The 20,121-nt window shown below is 43.3% G+C and overlaps 1 protein-coding gene across 1 annotated transcript in view; it reads right to left on the reverse strand.

Moving 5' to 3' along the window:
• Positions 1-20,121, reverse strand: part of CATSPERE (catsper channel auxiliary subunit epsilon) — a 68,182-nt gene that overhangs the window by 43,686 nt on the left and 4,375 nt on the right. Inside the window, exons 3-4 of the mRNA XM_034764996.1 lie at positions 16,450-16,523; positions 10,554-10,623 (exon numbers count right to left, since the gene is read on the reverse strand). Coding sequence (XP_034620887.1) covers positions 10,554-10,623; positions 16,450-16,523 — 144 coding nt within the window. The remainder of the gene's footprint in view (positions 1-10,553; positions 10,624-16,449; positions 16,524-20,121) is intronic.

Here is a 20,121-nt window from a genome sequence, read left to right on the forward strand (position 1 = left end):
GGGACAGAGGTGGCCGTTCCTACTGGGCTGTTTGCCTGTGGCTGAAAAGAAATCCTTCCCTGCAGTTAGCCAAGCGCAGGGGGGGGAATTGGCCCTGAGCTTTTTGCGTTTGGCTAGCAGGGATCTTCCCTGATACCTGCCACGCGGTGGGGGGAGTGATAAAGTGATCATCCCAGAGAATTGGATGGGGGGGGGGGTTAGTTTGTTTTCTGCTGCTGAAGGTTAACAGGAAAACTGCAGCAGTCAACGGGCTTTGCTTGGTATGTGGGAAAGGAGGGCGCAGAAGCCAAAAGACAATGGCTTACCATGGCTGCATGCAAGCTGAATTCTGTTGCCCAGACCTGCGTCTGTGATCTCTAACACCAAAGCCACAGGCACTCAATATTAAGATGGAAAATGCGACCTTGTACTGAAATCACATGTGCTATGTAATGTGAATAGTGTTTTTCCACCATGAAAGAGTATAAGCATTGTTCTGTAAAATGTATCATTTTAAAAACTTCTCTCCTTTTTTTCAACCCTCCCTCCAGCAGCTGCAAATTTTTCAAGCCTCCCTCCTCCGTCCCGAAGGCTATCTCAGATAAGGCATCGGAAAAAGAGGATGCGAGATGAGATGTTCGCGGAAATAATGGAATGCCCCCGCAATGAAAGAGCTCATTTGAATGAGTGGAAGGACACTGTATCTAAATTTAGGAAAGATGCCAGTGAACGTGAGGTCATGAGGGACGCTCGAGATGAGAGGTGGCAGGCTGCAACGTTGGGGCTGCTGCGTGAGCAAACGGACATGCTCCGGCGTCTGGTGGAGCTTCAGGAACGGCAGCAGGATGACAGAGTGCCGCTGCAGCCGCTGTATAACCTCCCTCCCCCCTCACCATGTTTCATATCCTCCTCACCCAGACGTGTAAGAACGCGGGGGTGGGGGGAGGCTCCGTGCACCCTCCCACTCCACCCCAGTGGACAGCCCAACCAAAAGACTGTCATTATATTGAATTTGTTCAGTGGCCTTTTACTTCCCACCTATCCTCCTCCCAAACCTCACCCAGATTACCTTATTGGTTCTCTCCCTATGTTTATAATCAGTTAATAAAGAATACATGATTTTTAAACGATAGTGACTTTATTTCCTTTGAAAGAAAGCTGGGGGAACGGGGAGGGTGGGTTCCTTACAGAGAATGAATGAGTCAATAAAGGGGGCGGGTTTTCATGAAGGAGAAACAAACAGAAATTTCACACTGTAGCCTGGCCAGTCATGAAACTGGTTTTCAAAGCCTCTCTGATGCACAGCGCTTCCTGGTGTGCTCTTCTAATCGCCCTGGTGTCTGGCTGCGCATAATCAGCAGCCAGGCGATTTGCCTCAGCCTCCCACCCTGCCATAAAGGTCTCCCCCTTACTTTCACAGAGATTGTGGAGCACACAGCAAGCAGAAATAACAATGGGGAGATTTCTTTGGCTGAGGTCAGAGCGAGTCAGTAGCGATCGCCAGCGACCTTTTAAACGGCCAAATGCACATTCTACCACCATTCTGCACTTGCTCAGCCTGTAGTTAAACAGCTCCTGACTCCTGTCCAGGCTGCCTGTGTATGGCTTCATGAGCCATGGCATTAAGGGGTAGGCTGGGTCCCCAAGAATAACTATTGGCATTTCAACATCCCCAACGGTTATTTTCTGGTCCGGGAAGTAAGTCCCTTGCTGCAGCCCTTTAAACAGAGTACTGTTCCTGAAGATGCAAGCATCATGAACCCTTCCCGGCCAGCCCACGTTGATGTTGGTGAAACGTCCCTTGTGATCCACGAGTGCTTGCAGCACCATTGAAAAGTACCCCTTGCGGTTTATGTACTGGGTACCCTGGTGCTCCGGTGCCAAGATAGGGATGTGGGTTCCATCTATTGCCCCACCACAGTTAGGGAATCCCATTGCAGCAAAGCCATCCACTATGACCTGCACATCTCCCAGAGTCACTAGCTTTTGTAGCAGCACTTCAGTGATTGCTTTGGCTACTTGCATCACAGCAGCCCCCACAGTAGATTTGCCCACTCCAAATTGATTCCCGACTGACCGGTAGCTGTCTGGCGTTGCAAGCTTCCACAGGGCTATTGCCACTCGCTTCTCAACTGTGAGGGCTGCTCTCATCTTGGCATTCTGGCACTTCAGGGCAGGGGAAAGCAAGTCACAAAGTTCCAAGAAAGTGCCCTTACACATGCAAAAGTTTCGCAGCCACTGGGAATCGTCCCACACCTGCAACCTATGCGGTCCCACCAGTCTGTGCTTGTTTCCCGGGCCCAGAATCGGCGTTCCATGGCTATAACCTGCCCCATTAACAGCATGATCTCCAAAGCACCGGGTCCCGCGGTTCGATAGAATTCCATGTCCATATCCTCATCACTCTCGCCGCTGCGCTGCCGTAGCCTGCTCCTCGCCGCCTGGTTTTCCAGGTTCTTGTTCAGCATAAACTGCATGATAAGGCGCGAGGTATTTACAATGTTCATGACTGCTGTCTTGAGCTGAGCGGGCTCCATGCTTGCCGTGGTATGGCATCTGCACTGTTCACCCAGGAAAAAGGCGCGAAACGGTTGTTTGCCGTTGCTTCCTGGAGAGGGGGGAGGATATACCCAGAACCACCCGCGACAATGTTTTTGGCCCCATCAGGCATTGGGATCTCAACCCAGAATTCCAATGGGTGGAGGAGACTGCGGGAACTATGGGATAGCTATGGGATAGCTACCCACAGTGCAACGCTCCGGAAATCGATGCTAGCCTCAGTACATGGACGCACACCGCCGAATTAATGTGCTTAGTGTGGTTGCATACATTCAAATTTATACAACCTGTTTTCCAAATTCGAATTATATAAATTTGGATTAATCCTGTAGTGTAGACATACCCTAAGGCATAGCAGACTGAGTGTTAATGCCCAAGAAATGTGCCAGAGAGGCCAAGAGAGAAAATAGTGCAGCAGCCTGCTGAAACCCACAAGACGTTAGAACACCTACGTATCCAAAGGACTGGATTCCCTTCACAGCACTCTGCTGGGTGGTTGGCAGGGGGGAGCATGACCAGACCTGTGACACCTTCTAAGGAACATTCCACTGGAAGAGATTTTTTTTCTGTTAATCTGATTAACTGTCAAAAGTCCATATGTGTTCACTGTCCAGTATGTATGGACTTGTTTTTTGGGGGATCATACATTGGAATGACCTACGAATATTAGATTGTTTTGGGGAGACTTAGTAATCATTGATCATATTCCTCCCTTGGATCTTTATAAAATATTTCCTGGAAGACATTCCAATTATTTGCTGCACTGTCTGTGAATTCTGCTTCTTTAAAATAGTTGCTTGCATGGATTCACACTAGGTGCATGAGCTTGGACCTTTTTCAATAGCAGAGTCATAGATTCTAAGGTCAGAAGGGACCACTGTGATTATCTAGTATGACATAGGCCATAGAACTTCCCCAAGATAATTCCAAGAACATATCTTTTAGAAAAACATCCAATCAAGATTTAAAAATTGACATTGTTGGATAATCCACAACCAGCTTTGTAAATTGTTCCAATGGTTATTTGCTCTCACTGTTAAAAATTTATGCCTTATTTGTCTAGCTTCAACTTCCAGCCATTGGATCATGTTAAACCTTTCTCTGCTAGACTGAAGATCCCATTATCAAATATCTGTCCCACATGTAGGTACGTATAGACTGTAATCAAGCCATCCCTTAACCTTCTCTTTGTAAAATAAATAAATTGAGCTCTTTGAGTCTATCACTATAATCATTCTCATGGCTCTTATCTGAATACTTTCCAATTTATTAACATCCTTCTTGAATTGTGGATTCCAGAACTGGACACAGTATTCCAGCAGCTGTCACTCCAATGCCAAATATAGAGGTAAAATAACTCTCCTGTTTATGCATCCAAGGATCACATTAGCCCTTTCAGTCACAGTGTCGCACTGGGACCTCATGTTCAGCTGATTATTCACCACAACTCTCAATCTTTTTCAGAGCTGCTGCTTCCCAGGATAGTCCCATATCCTGTAAGCATGGCCTACCTTCTTTGTTCCTAGATGTATACTTTTACATTTAGCCATGTTAACATATATATTGTTTGCTTGCATCCAGTCTGCTGGGGTTACTTGTGCATCTTGCCAATGTCTTTGTGCCACCCTATCTGAAGGTATATAAAGATGGAAGCCACAATTACCACTTGTGACCTGGTGAAATGGGACGTCCAGGGTCCCCCCTACCTGAGGGCCATAGGCAGTGAGCAGGAACTCAGCAGTATATGTTGCAAGCTTCTTTAATCCCTTTACACAACATTTCTGTGTTTTATTATTTTAATTAATGTTAGGTCACTTTTGCCAAGATTTAAGCTCTCTGTACCCTTTTTTATCTCCAGGGTTCCACTGTGCATCTCCCCCTTTGTTACAAGGCATCGTTGAGATGGTACAGGGAGCACAATCCTGAACACTGTTCCATGTGCTCACAGCTTGAGAAAGTTGCCTCAAGTGCCATCTGGTGGAGGTAGCCATGTAGGCCTCATCCCTTCCAAGATGCTGGTGGTGAAGTAGAGACACCACACACCAGCATGGAAAGGGTTAAGGAGAGCCTTTGGGCCCTGCTAGCTCCACCCTGTAATTCCCACAGCCAATGCCAGACCTGGCAGAAGAGAAAAGGAGGGAGCCTGGCTCAGGTCGGGGCTGACCAGTGAAGAGGCAGGAGCTAGCTATCTACCTGAGGGAAGGGTCACTAGCCTGTTGGCTGAGGCAGCCACCAGAGACCAAGCAGTGTTGTCCTGGCAAAGGAGATGGAGAAAGAGGCCTAGGAACGCCTGGCTTGAGAGAAACCCTCGTAACTGAAGCAGAGACCTGGGGCGGGGAGGGAGGCATTTTCTGACCCTACCAAACTTACGACTGCTGCACCTGGAGGAACCTGGGACCGCAAGAGGATGCTACCCAGGGTCCATGAAGGGACACTACTAAGAGACCAGGCACCACAGGGACAGGGACCATAGGGCTACAAGCCCCAAACTAAAAGGACCACGGTAGGAAGTAGCCCAGGGCAATGAATGTAGATTCCCTGCTGGGAAGTCCCCTACTCAAGGGTGATTCACACAGAGCCCTGGGCTGGGACCTGGTGAAATGGAACATCCTGGGTCCCCCCTACCTGAAAGTCTGAGACCCTTTGACCACAGAAGCAGGGGCAGGAAGCTAGGTACTCCGACCACTAGGCTGACTGGCCCTTCAAGCCTCATCCCTGTCCCCTGCCCATTACAATGCTTTTCACAGAATTTCCATGATAGTTGATGTCAAGGTTTTGGTCATCAGCGAAGTGGGCTCCATGCTTAAAGAAAGCCTGATCCAGGGCCGGCTCCAGGCACCAGCTCAACAAGCAGGTGCTTGGGGCGGCCAAGGGAGAGGGGCGGCACCTGCGGCAATTTGGGGGCGGCAGGTCCCTCACTCCCTCTAGGGAGTTTACCACACCTGCCGCTGAACTGCCACCACTGATTGTGGCTTTTTTTTTTTTTTTTTCTCCAATTGCCGCCGCCCATCGCGGCTTTTTTTTTTTTGCTTGGGGCGGCAGAAATGCTGGAGCCAGCCCTGGCCTGATCCCGAGGGATTCTGTGATGGCATCCCATAAAAGGAGATAGTCAGGGTACATGAACAACCACAATGGATACACCTATGTAGAGAGTTCCTAGCTTGCACGCTAGAGGGCATAGACATAAAACAGAGTGGGGACCCATGAAAAAAAGATTGATAAAAAGCTAAATTTATTTCTTCCCCTCTTGGGGTGATTTAAAGAGTATGTTTAAGTGTTCTTTATTATATAATACACTCAATTGTTACTAGAAAATTTTAAAATAACCGCATCCCACTGAGCTCCCTCCTCCCACAATACTGTATATATTCTTCATAAAATAAAATAAAAAAATAATCGTAGTCAAATCCCAGGAACTTCATGGCAAGCTTAACCAAAATTCTGTGGCAAGATCCCTGCAATCAGTGGCACTCCAATGCAACAGATTGGAGATTCTGTGACTGGCACAAATAAATTTAGAACTGAGACTTCTACTTAACTAAATATGAAAATGAATAATGCATTCACGATAGTATCACATCATGTTATTTAATTTGACATTAGAATCAATGTACACTGCTCCTCATTTGTTAACTTTCTTTGTATTGCAAAATTTGATACAAAAATCCTTAACAGTATCATAGAAATGTTTGTGAGGAAGATGAAGGTTTTGGCTGTTCAATAGGAGACAGTTGGGTTTTGACATGAGGGAAGATCCAGGAGGCAGTTCAGGTTTGTGAGGCAAGCACCTTATTGGATATTAAAATTAGAAGCAAAAAACATAAGAATATAAGAATGGCCATATTGAGACAGACCAGTGGTCCATCTAGCTCAGTATCCTGTCTTCTGCCAGTGCCAAATGCCTTAGACAGAACAAACAGAACAGGGCAATTATTGAGTGATCCATCTCTGGTCATCCAGTCCCAGCTTCTGGCAGTTGGAGGTTTAGAGACACCCAGAGCATAGGGTTGCATCCCTGACCATCTTGGCTAATAGCCATTGATGGGCCTATCCTCCATGAATTTATCTAATTCTTTTTTTAACCCAGTCATACTTTTGACTAGGGCTGTCAATTAATCACAGTTAACTCACACGATTAACAAAACTAAATTAATCACGATTAAAAAAATTAATCATGATTAATCGCACTGTTGAACAATAGAATACCAATTTAAATTTATTAAATATTTTGGATGTTTTTCTACATTTTCAAATATATTAATTTCAATTACAACACGGAATACAAAGTGTACAGTACTCACTTTATATTATTTGTATTACAAATATTTGCACTGTAAAAAGATAAACAAAAGAAATAGTATTTTTCAATTCACCTCATACAAGTACCATAGTGCAATCTCTATCATGAAAGCACAACTTACAATGTAGATTTTTTGTGTTACATAACTGCACTCAAAAACAAAACAATGTAAAACTTTAGGGCCTAGAAGTCCACTCCATCCTATTTCTTGTTCAGCCAATCACTAAGAGAATCAAGTTAGTTTACATTTATGGGAGATAATGCTGCCCGCTTCTTATTTACAATGTCACCTGAAAGTGAGAACAGATGTTCGCATGGCACTCTTGTAGCTGACAATGCAAGGTATTTACGTGCCAGATATGCTAAACATTCGTATGCCCCTTCATGCTTTGGCCACCACTCCAGAGGACATGCTTCCATGCTGATGACGCGCTTTAAAAAAATAATGCGTTAATTAAATTTGTGTCTGAACTCCTTGGAGGATAATTGTACGTCTCCTGCTCTGTGTTTTACCCGCATTCTGCTATATATTTCATGTGATAACAGTCTCAGATGATGACCTGGCATGCCTTTTTAAGAACACTTTCACTGCACATTTGACAAAACGCAAAGAAGGTACCAATGCGAGATTTCTAAAGACAGCTATAGCATTCGACTCAAGATTTAAGAATCTGAAGTGCCTTCCAAAATCTGATTGGGACAGGATGTGGAGCATGCTTTCAGAAGTCTTAAAAGAGCAACACTCCGATGCAGAAACTACAGGACTCGAACCACCAAAAATGAAAATCAACTTTCTGCTGATGGCATCTGACTCAGATGATGAAAATGAACATCTCGGTCTGCTCTGCTTTAATCATTATTGAGTAGAACCCGTCATCAGCATGGACACATGTCCTCTGGAATGGTGGTTGAAGCATGAAGGGTCATATGAATCTTTAGTGAATCTGACATGTAAATATCTTGCAATGCTGGCTACAACAGTGCTATGCGAACACTTGTTCTCACTTTCAGGTGACATTGTAAACAAGAAGCGGGCAGCATTATCTCCTGCAAATGTAAGCAAACTTGTTTGTCTGAGTGATTGGCTGAACAAAAAGTAGGACTGAGTGGACTTGTAGGTCTAAAGTTCTACGTTGTTTTATTTTCCAATGCAGTTATTTTTTGTACATAATTCTACATTTGTAAGTTCAACTTTCATGATAAAGAGATTGCACTACAGTACTTGTATTAGGTGCATTGAAAAGTACTATTTCTTTTATTTTTACAGTGCAAATATTTATAATGAATAAATATAAATTGAACACTGTATTGTAACTGAAATCAATATATTTGAAAATGTGGAAAATATCAAAAAATATTTATATAAATAGTATTCTATTATTGTTTAACAGCATGATTTTTTTTAATCACGTGATTAATTGCGATTATTTTTTTAATCACTTGACAGCCCTACTTTTGACTTCACCACATCCCCTGGCAACGAGTTCCACAAGTTTACTGTATATTGTGTGAAAAAGTACTTCCTTATGTTTGTTTTGCCTATTAATTTAGTTGGGTGACCGCTAGTTCTTGCGTTATGTGAAGGAGTAAATAACACTTCCTTATTCACTTTCTCCACACCATTCATGATTTTATAGACTTCTATCATGTCCCCCTTTAATAAAATAGGTAATGATAATGATAATGTTGATAATCAAATTTGCATTAAGGGAGTTATGGATGTAGCTTAGATGCTGGCCAGGTCACTGACATTGTTCAATCCCTTCCAGGGAAGTGGAACCTCCAAGTCAAAGTTCAACATAAACACAAACCAAAAGAATCTTCAGCGCTGCTGGGGTCAGTTTTTAGCCTCCTTCTTTTCAGGAGGACCCCACCTGCAGCGGCTCGTCTTAACACCCACCCAGCCACCCACAGGTTCATGGTAAAAAAACCAAACTAATAGTCAGTGACAGGCCTAATCTCCCTGTCATAACTATAAAGGGAAGGGTAACAGCCCTCCTGTGTACCAAGCTATAATCCCTCCTGGCCAGAGACACCAATGGTTACTTTCTCCTTGTTTTAAAATCCAAGGGGTTTGGATCTGTATTCACCAGGGAATTGGTGAAGAGTCTCTCAAGGCTATCCAGGGAAGGGAATTAGCACTTTGGGAGTGGTGGCAGCAGACCAGATCTAAGCTGGTAGTTAAGCTTAGAAGTTTCATGCAGGCCCCCACATTTGTACCCTAAAGTTCAGAGTGGGGAAGGAGCTTTGACACTCCCACAGGGAGGTCCTAGCAGATCACAGTCTTTAGTCAGCTCCTGGCTCTACTCAGGCTTCTCACACAACAAGGGAGCTGCCAGTCTATTCTCCTTTCAAGTCCATTCACAAATGAGCTCTCTCCTTTGTTCAAGTGCTCCCCTCCAAGACTGAAAGCTCTGCAGGAGAAGGGGGTGGAGCTGTTTGAGCCCACATCATCCTATTAACCTTGGCCAGTGTGGTGTTTGTATACCTCATCACACACCTCAATATGATGAATGGGGGCTGTTCAGACATCTCTGAGCTATTGATTCAGTCTGTTAGCAGACTCAGGAACACATCACTGCATTGGTTACACTCAGTTGACATTTGGAAGGTTTCTTTCACAACCATTAGGGGTAGAAAGATTTGATTCTGGAGCAATATTATAAAGCTAATCATAGAATCAGAAATGTGGGACTGGAAGAGACCTTGATAAATCATCTAGTCCAGTCACCTGCACTGAGTCAGGACTAAGTGTTATCTAAACCATCCCTGACAGGTGTTTGCCAAAGATGTAAATAAAAACCTCCAACAATGGAGATTCCACAGTCTCCCTAGGTGATTTGTTCCAGTGCTTAACTACTTTTACAGTTAGGAAATTTATCCTAATGTCTAACCTAAATCTCCTTTGCTGCAATTTGACCCTAATACGTCCTGTTTTGTCCTCAGTGGATAAAGAGAACAATTTATCACCCTCCTCTTTATAACAACCTTTTACATACTTGAAGACTGTTACCATGTCCCCCGTCAGTCTTTTCTTCTCTAAACAAATTCCATTTTCTTTTCAATCTTTCCCAATAGATCATGTTCTCTCGACCTTTAATAATTTTTGTTGCTCTCCTCTGGACTGTCTCCACTTTGTCCATATCTCTCCTGAAATGCGCTGCCCAGTACTGGACACAGTACTTCAGTTGAGGCCTGATCAGTGCTGAGTAGAATGGAAGAATTACTTCTAGTTAGGGCCGGCTTCAGCTTTTTTGCTAACCCAAGGAGCAAAAAGAAAAAAAAAAAAAAAAGATTGAGCTACCGCTTAAGAGCCGCCGAAGAGAAAGACAGGGAGTGAAGGACCCGCCGCCGAATTGCCGCCAAAAACTGAAGCGGACCGATTGAGCTGCTGCCGAAGTGCCGCCGCCGCCGCCCCAGACCTGCCGCCCCAACAACGGACGGACTGCCGTCCCTTTCTATTGGCCGCCCCAGGCACCTGCTTCCTTCGCTGGTGCCTGGAGCCGGCCCTGCTTCTAGTGTCTTTCTTACAACACTCCTGCTAATATGTCCCAGGATCATTAACATTTTTTGCAACAGTATTACACTGTTGACTCACATTTAGTTTCTGATCCACTGAAGTGGACTCTGTGGCAAATACTGCAAAATCACTAAGAACACACAGACCTGATCACAGTGCACTATGAATTTCTTATAATTATTATTGACAGCTTACCTCATTGCCAATTATTGGTCTAATCTTGTGAATTCCAGGAACTGGACAATTCAGTGTTGCTGTAGGTGAACTACAGTAATTAAAAAAAACAAACAGCCAGGTATTTAATATTAATTAACACTACACATATGTACTTCTGACTGGTCCACTCAGTCTTAACTTTTACTTAGGATCTAATTTCTCCCCAACCTTCATCTTTCAAACTGAGCAAACCTTCCTCTTCCTTATTCCCCAACCATTTTTTTAATATACTATCATTAGATTGCCCGTTCAGTTCAAAATCAATGTACTCAGCTTTGCAGCTTAGACCTAATCTACACACAGTCTTTGTACCCATGTCACTACTTCAGCTAGAGCTGGTATTTTTTATACCATAATAGCTAAATGAGTACAATCCCTAGTGTGAACCCAGTTATACCAGTGTATAGGTGCCTTATACCAGTATAGCGTATTCCCTTACATTTATGAGACAAAAGCCTGGTCTACACCTAAAATTTAGGTTGACCTAGCTGCCTTGCTCAGGGCTGTGAAAAAGTCATGCCCTGTGCAACATAATTAAGCCGAACTAAGCCCCATGTAGATACCAATAGATGGAAGAATTCTTCTGCCAACCTAACTACTGCTTCTTGGAGAGGTGGATTTACTACAGTGAAGGAAAAACCCCTTCCATCATTGTAGTAAGTGTCTACGCTACTGCTGCAGCTGCACCATTGTAGCATTTGTAGTGTAGACATACCCTAAACTGTACATCACAATATAAAGCACCTTTATGCCAATAGAACTGTGTCCACATTATGGGGTCTTACTGTTTCAACTATACTAGTTTCAAACTGATATATTTAAAGTGGTATAAAAATTATATGCAGACAAGTCCACAGTGTGCTACACCCTTATAAAATATACTGCATTTAAAATAGCTGTCTACCTATTTCATATCTCAACACCTGTGTAAGACACACTGTGGTATGAGAGATCTTTCAGCTGCTCTATTCTGTGTACGGAATACAGCATTAAGAACATTGCCCTGCCACCACTAGCTGAAGTGAAGGAAATATCAAAATTAAATTATCTAAAATTAGATAAAAATTGGAGTGTGACAGTGCATCCTAATATTAAGATGCATATAGATGTATTATATATATCTCCTCAATATATGTTCCATTCTATATGCATCCGAAGAAGTGGGCTGTAGCCCGCGAAAGCTTATGCTCTAATAAATTTGTTAGTCTCTAAGGTGCCACAAGTACTCCTGTTCTTTTTGCGGATACAGACTAACATGGCTGCTACTCTGAAACCTAAGAAAATAATAACTGTTTATAGTTATAAGAATTTAATAACTAATAAAGACAGTTTTAAGCAGTTAGGACCAGGAATAATAAAATGGTAGTTGCAGGTAATCAGAGCACAAAGATTAAAATGGCAGTCTTGGGGTAATTCGGCCTATAGCAAGCAGGCAGGTTGAGGTTAGATAAAGATTACTCCAAAACCTAAAGGGAGGGGTCAGTCATGTCAGGTGCAGGTTTTCAATCAGGTCCAGCTTTAATTGACAGATAGGTTTAGTGTCTGTAATTGGCTAATAAGAATGGAGCAATCAGAGAGGACTTAAAAATGATTGGAGGAGAGGTATGCTAATGATAAGGATTGAGGAAATAACCAAAGTAGGCCAAAAATCATATATAAAGCGGAGAGCTGACAAGCGTGGTGGTGGTGCTATTGATGTGTGTGAGTGAGTGGAAGGAAGAGGTTGTCAGCAGGAGAAGTCAGAAGAAGCAGGAAGAGAGCAAAATCACTGAAGAGGGAAGAAGAAGGCTAGATTGTTGTGATGGATCAAGAAATCACCGCAAGCAGCAGCGGCAGTAGCGAAAGAGAGGTGGCAGAGGCGCGGCAGCAGCAGCCAGAGCAGAACAGCAGCAGCAGCTTGGCACTGAGACTGAACAGAAGGACCTTTTGACAGATCAGAGGGAAAAGAAGACTGTAGAAAGTGTTGTCAGATGCTATCGGTGTGGTGCTCTGCTTTCTCCTATGTTGATATCACTCGGCCGCGTGCGTCTGTTCCCTCTTTGCGCAAATAGCTGACACAGCAGACCCGAAGAGAACCCCCAATAACCACAGAGTCTAGTAAGATGCAAAGTCACGTAGACTAGGTTTATTGCGATCTTGGACACAACTGAAGTTCCCTGTAGATTACTTAGTCTATTGGGCATACTATGAGAAAGTGCCTCTTGGCAAGGACCCGGCTCAGTGGCGGACTTTCCACTGCCCCCGTGGCCGGACAAAGACACCACCCCAGGGATACATTCTTATACACAGGTACAAACAAGTTACACATCACTCCTGACGTATTGAGGTGCAACCCCTCTACGCAGCAAGGTACAACCCCTCTACGTAGTAAGGTGCCGCCTCTCACCTTGTACATGTTGGTTCGATCAAAACAACTCTATCCATCATTTTACCCTTTTGCCCCTGTCATTGGGATGGGTCGGCCTGTTCCATGTTATCTGTGGAATGTTCCAGTATAGTGTATATTCTGATATCTGGTGTCCAGTATCTGTTAGGTATGTCTCTTTTTGCAGCATCAGCCCTTTCCTTGCCAGCTTCTGTGAGCAGGGCCTGCCTCTGGCTCACAGCTTAACTTTGCTTTATGTTAGCCAAGTCTTGACCATTACTTTAGTTCAGGCCTCATACTGGGCCTCTGATACCAAGGTTTATATCTCAGGGCCTCCTCTTACTAAGCATGAGAACTATGGTATAAGGAGCTAGGACATATGAGTGTGTTTGAGATACTAAAGTTGGATATATGTTACTATGTAGGGTTACCATACGTCCTCTTTTTCCCCGGACATGTCCGGCTTTTCGGCAGTCAAACCCCCGTCCGGGGGGAATTGCCAAAAAGCCGAACATGTCCGGGAAAATGGCGGCTCTGCTCCTCCCCGACTCTTCGGCTCTGTTTAAGAGCCGGGCTGCCCGAGCGCTACCGGCTTCGGGCAGTCCCCGTGCCTCCAGATCCTGCGCCCCCAGCCGGGCACTTCCCTGCCCGGGCTCCGGCGGCGCAGGGTCCGGAGGCATAGGGGCTGCCCAAAGCCCGAGCGCTACCGGCTTCACGGTTTGCCGGGCAGCCTCCAGACCCTGCGCCCCCGGCTGGGCGCTTCCCCTCCCGGGCTCCAGCTGCGCTGGGGAAGCGCCGGCCGGGGGCGCAGGGTCTGGGGGCTGCCCGGCAAACCCTGAAGCCGGTAGCACTGGGGCAGCCCTTTCCCCCTGGCTGGGAGTGGGAGGGAGGAGGGGGCGGAGTTAGGGTGGAGGAAGGGGCGGAGTTGGGGAGGGGCTAGGAGTGGGGAAATGGGCGGGGCCATGGCCCGTGGAGGGTCCTCTTTTTTTATTTATGAGATATGGTAACCCTATTGTTGCTGCTTCTTCCCTTGGCCTCTTCCTACTTGTCCTCCTTTTTGCTTCACCCTTAGCTCAGGATGGTTTGCAGGGTGAGTGAGGACTTACAAACCATCCTGAGCTAAGGGTGAAGCAAAAAGGAGGACAAGTAGGAAGAGGCCAAGGGAAGAAGCAGCAACAATAGGGTTACCATATCTCATAAATAAAAAAAGAGGNTCTGGAGGCATGGGGGCTGCCTGAAGCCCAAGCGCTACCGGCTTCACAGTTTGCTGGGCAGCCTCCAGACCCTGCGCCCCCGGCTGGGCGCTTCCCCTCCCGGGCTCCAGCTGCGCTGGGGAAGCGCCGGCCGGGGGCGCAGGGTCTGGGGGCTGCCCGGCAAACCCTGAAGCCGGTAGCACTGGGGCAGCCCTTTCCCCCTGGCTGGGAGTGGGAGGGAGGAGGGGGCGGAGTCAGGGTGGGGAAGGGGCGGAGTTGGGGTGGGGCTAGGGGTGGGGAAATGGGCGGGGCCTGGGCCCGTGGAGGGTCCTCTTTTTTTATTTATGAGATATGGTAACCCTATTACTATGTATAAAAGTTTAGTGTTTTAATTAGAATTGCTGTCAGCATCCTGCATGTGATTGATCACCGCATGTAGAATGTAACCACTTGGAGCATTTCAAACTGTATGACATTGCAGTACTGAGTACTTGAATGTGCATACTTGTGCTAATAGAATTTATGTTTGTTTCTTGATATATGCTTTGGTTCTTTTAAAAGATTTATTGTTTCAGGAATATTGGTACATTAAATAAAGAAAATTTTTGTTTCCAAAGACTACTGCCCGAGTGTCGATCCTTTGAGCAGAAGGCTATATCCATGACTTCCTAATGGTAAACAAAGTGAGTCTGTTCTGGAGGGTTTCCTGAAGGTCACAGGGTAACCCCTAGTAAAACCCTGGCAATTCCTCTATGGTGGGCCATCTCCTTTCACCTACCAAAACAAACAACTGACAATTGAGTTACTGAAATAGGCAAACCATTGTGGGGGTGCCTTAAGTCTGGATTTTGGGGGTAACAACTGCACTTTGCATCTGGATTTGAATTTGCAATCTAACGATAATACATTCACATTAACACACAGATGTATATGCCTGAATGTACAATCATTTAAATGTGTTTATTTAAATATGTGATATCTGATTGTACATTCAAATAAGCTTACCAGTACAATAATTTCAAAGACATAACACGTATAAACACACATAGCAAGATAGACAAATTAAAGCTGCATTGGAAACCACAAAGAAGTGGGCTGTAGTCCACGAAAGCTTATGCTCTAATAAATTTGTTAGTCTCTAAGGTGCCACAAGTACTCCTGTTCTTTTTGCAAACTTTTTACCTGACTTTTGCTTATCAAAAATTTCAGCCACATTAGTGGCTTTAGTGTAACTGCATTAGTGTAACTTTTATGTACTCCCTCCACACTGTAGATAGTGTTGGATCTCAGTGCTATGCAGATAAGAGCTGTAATACATCCCTCTCTTAATTTGAAATATTTTTAAAGGTTGTACCATACTCTGGCTAAACAGTCATTTAGGGGCAGAGATGCTTTTTTAAAAAAAATGGTATTTTGGGTTTCCTACTCCTAGTGTAGCTGGGTCTAATCTGGAGCTCACAAATGCATTAGGTATCTTGGCCATTAAATTATCAAATAAGAATACCTAGACAAAAAAGATTGTGTCTTGTCAATCCCACTCACTTTACAGTATGTATCTAGAAACCTTTGTGCAGTCTAATGTCTAAAATAGGGTCCTCCTCCTGAAGACCCTAGCTGCTCCAAATGTAAGGAATCAGACATGTTTCTATTTAAAAATAACACATAGAATACAATTCGGCACTTATGTTTTACAGTGATAGACTCCTTACATCTCTGGGATATAAACAGATATTATTTCTACAGCATTGTTCATATAAATGCACTGGACCAAATAAAACAAACAAACAAAAACCCCAAGAACATAAAATGTTGTGCAATTCTTAATTTAGATATACATGTTAAGTATTTATCAATCTTTTTGGCTTAAGGTTTCCTCACATGTACATAGGCAAGGAAGTTTAGGAGAAATAGGTATACTTAGAACTACTTTATATTGTATATGTCCATGCCTAATTCTGTGTTTCATTACACTGATAAATATTTAACTTACAATATAAATTGTATAGAAACCTCAGAACCAGCTTCTCTGTCTCCTCCGCAAATCTCAACCCACAACTCCTATTCTGAAACAAAGGATCTGTACTTCATAATTCTTAAGGGAAATAAAAACAACATTTTGTTTTCCAACAGATCTCTAAATGAATGCACGTGGCCAGGCTTAACAGAAGCCCATCTTACTTGAATGTGTATACAAACATGATCTTCTCAAACTTTGGGTGGAATTTTCAAAAGTATTCAGAATTGACCTAACTCTGCTCCCAATAAAGTCAATGTGAGTTACCATTGTGCTGTTATTATTCACTTTTGCAATCCTTACCTTTTATTTGTAACAGTACATAACGTAGAAATGTCCCATTCCACAAATGAAGGTCCTTCATACTCTAAATATATCTAAACAAAAAATTAGGGTAGCACATACAAATATATAATCTGTTGCATTATATCTAACTGTATAGTGGTTTTAAAACCATAATGTTCTTTTACCAGGTTTTTAATTATTACACAGAAATGATTAAACTCTTTAAATATTAAAAATACCTAGGGACAACGTCAAACTTAAAATTGTAATTATTATGGCATTAAACCCAATCTTCTCCCACTGCAGTCAAAAGAAGTTTTGTCAATAATTTCAATGGGAAAAAAAAACAGACTGAATTATTTAAAGCACACTACAAAAATAAAATGGGAGGTCTTCTATAAAACTAGCAAATAAGGTTTTGAATTACAACTACCCTTTCTGAGGTCCCTGTTAGCAGGGCAGGAAATTTTGTTGCAATCTTTGTGACACCCACAGTGAGCAGGGCCAGTGAGTGTAAACTAGTTTTTATCTTGCTCTTTATTCTTTAGTCCATTACATCGGTAAAGATTTCTGTTTTCCCCCATGGGAACAGTTCACTACTGCCAAGGCCATCATCACGCAACAAAAGCACACTCAAAACTGCGTTTGAGCTCTTTAGATGGGACTCTGCAATGGGCCAGAGAAACTGTTGTCAATAGACAAGGCATTCCCTCCCCTCAATGCATAATTTTACTCCACTGAACTCCCATGCCTGGTGTCACAGAAACAAAAGACTAGGAATGGCAGTTTAATAAAATCTGAATTTCCCTCCTAGTAGCACAGATAATTACTAACCCTTTCAACTTCATTTGCTTTTTAAACTGTTGACGTATACAATGGTGTGTGCACAAGTGTGTTCACAATCACTGGTGGTAGCAACAATGGGAATTTTTTACCAAGAAAATGGTTCTAATTCAGTTACTAAAGCTGACTGCAAATGATTTTGAGAACTGCACCATTTATTCATATATTGCGATACTGAACTGGTGCAAGCTGTGGAAAACTCATAAATTGCTAACATGGAAATGCAACATTAGAAAAATATTAAATCTGTTTCAGCTGTCTTTTAATGCAATGTAGCAGCAGTTAATGAGGAGGAAGAGCCAGTACCATCTAACCAGTCAGCTCTGTAGATGACTAGCAATTGCTCTATAGGCCACAATTTGAGAACCACTGTGTTACAGCATTTTTCTTTTATTCCCACTTTTATCCTTAACTTTCCTTTCTGATTATGGGATTGACCCTGTTCTCAGTGAAATCACCAGCAAAACTTCCATTGGCGTCAACAGGGGCAGTATTGAACCCTAAACAAGTTAAAGTTGAATTGATGTACTGATCAGACACATACTTACTGGTTAATTTAAACAGATATACACCTCTACCCTGATATAACGCGACCTGATATAACACGAATTCGGATATAACGCGGTAAAGCAGCACTCCGGGGAGGCAGGGCTGAGTGCTCCGGCGGATCAAAGCAAGTTCGATATAACGCGGTTTCACCTATAACCTATAAGATTTTTTGGCTCCCGAGGACAGCGTTGTATTGGGGTAGAGGTGTATAATCATGCTGGTTTGAGATGTCCTTACCTCACTGCCAGAAATACATACTTTGGCCTATAGATGTGACTATTCTAAATATCTCTCCAGTATATTTAAATGGAATGGGATGAACACGCTCCTCTCCCTCCACTTGTAATCACTGATTATCTACTAACTTCCTATATGAGAGTTGCCTCTCATCTCCTAAGAAAGTATATTTGCATGTAAAGCTTTAGTGTGTCCAAATTAAAAATTGAAATAGATACGACTGTTTTGGCTATACATCTCCCACCAATAATTTTGTTAAACTTGAAAAGACAATACGACCTAAACTAAGAGTTTTATCATACACCTCTCCTGTATATTAGAAAGACATAAGTACTATTACACTTATTATGTAACATATATTTTTCTTGTTTCTCTCACTTAAAAGTGAAAATAATAAAATAAAATAAACAAGCGCAAATGGAAATCTCTGAACTGTTTTGCACTCAGGCTTTCTCGAAACTACAAAAAAGTGCTTGTTCTTTACAATGGGTATCAGCAACTGTATTTTTTGAACTTTTGTCAAGATTTAGCATCTTTCATATCCATATGATGGAATGGTATGGTTAATTAAACCCATGTCAGAAAATGTAAGGGAGTAAAGCATTGGTTAGGTGAGCTTACTCTATATAACCTGGTAAAGACCCAATGCTTATTTAGTGGATAATTGATTAGGAATGTATAAGTCGAGGTATAAACAATATATGTATAGGTTTTGTAGGCCTGCATACACTAACTCCTCACTTAACATTGTAGTTATGTTCCTGAAAAATGCGACTTTAAGTGAAATGATGTTAAGCGAATCCAATTTCCCTATAAGAATTAATGTAAATAGGGGGGATTAGGTTCCAGGGCAGCTTCCCCTACTCTGCAAGCACCCGGGATGGGGGGGCTCAACCCTCAGCCTGCCCACTCCACCCCTTCCCCCAAGCCACCACCTTTGACCTGCCTCTTCTCACCTCCCACCTCCTCCCCCTTTACTTCGCATGCTGCATCCTGGCTCCTCCCTCCCCTCCCTTCTAAACACCGCAAGCCAGCTAATTCCTGCATTCAGGAGGGAGGGGGAGCCTGCGTGCCAAGTCCTCGCTCCTCCCCCCTCCCTCCTGAATGCCGCAAGCCAGCTGATTACCGTGGGCAGGAGGCAAGGGGAGGAGGCGGAAGGCGCTGATCCACGGCGTCTGCCAGGGGGCGGGAGGCGCTGGGGTGGGGTGGTGGGGGAGGCGTAGGGAGGCTGCCAGCTGTGGAGAAAGCAGGCAGCCAAACAATGCAAGGGTGGAGCATTGCACAACTTTATATGAGTATGTTCCCTAATTGATTAGCAACGTAACAACGAAACAACGTTAAGCAGGATGACTTTAAGTGAGGAGTTACTTTACTCAAGTGTGGTTTTTATAACCTCTGTATAACCTTTTAGAGATGGAAAAGTGAGAACAAAGGTTCCTGACAAAAAATATTAAGATCTGAACATCCTGTTATTAAGTTTTTGGGGAGTCTAGAGAAAACAAGCTAAATCCCTGTCAAGTAGTATGATAGTTTTATTATTGCTAAAAAGGGGAACAATGTGTTATGAAACTTATTGTATAATTCAGAACATGATGTACAGCAATAAATATTACCTAATAGGGAAGGAAAAATTTGAGACAGCAGATGAATAGAAGGGGGTGTTGATAAAGATAATGTGTAATAGTGTGTATAAAAGATCATGTCAGAACCTAGAATCTCTGCCTTTCCCCTTGTGATATAGCCAGTTCACTGGCCTGCTACAATCTCATTTGATCACTGGGTGTAGCACTCTGTGCCTATGCAAATAAAACCTGGTCCTTGGATCCAGAACTTGGTGTAAGCAGTGGTTTGTCTGCTTTCCATGGATCTGTGAAGTAACATGTAGGCCTGATTGAATTGGTCCTGAAACATCCTTACACAAAAATTTTCCTATATACAGCAAATTTTCCTATACTTTGCAATATGAAGACATTACAAAATAAAGAGTATTTGAAATCAGACCCAAAACATTGTCAGTCCCTAATATACACAAATAAAAGCTAGAAGCAGTGTGTTACAAAT

Source organism: Trachemys scripta, chromosome 3 (genome assembly GCF_013100865.1).
Source record: "Trachemys scripta elegans isolate TJP31775 chromosome 3, CAS_Tse_1.0, whole genome shotgun sequence".
NCBI classification, from domain to species: domain Eukaryota; kingdom Metazoa; phylum Chordata; order Testudines; family Emydidae; genus Trachemys; species Trachemys scripta.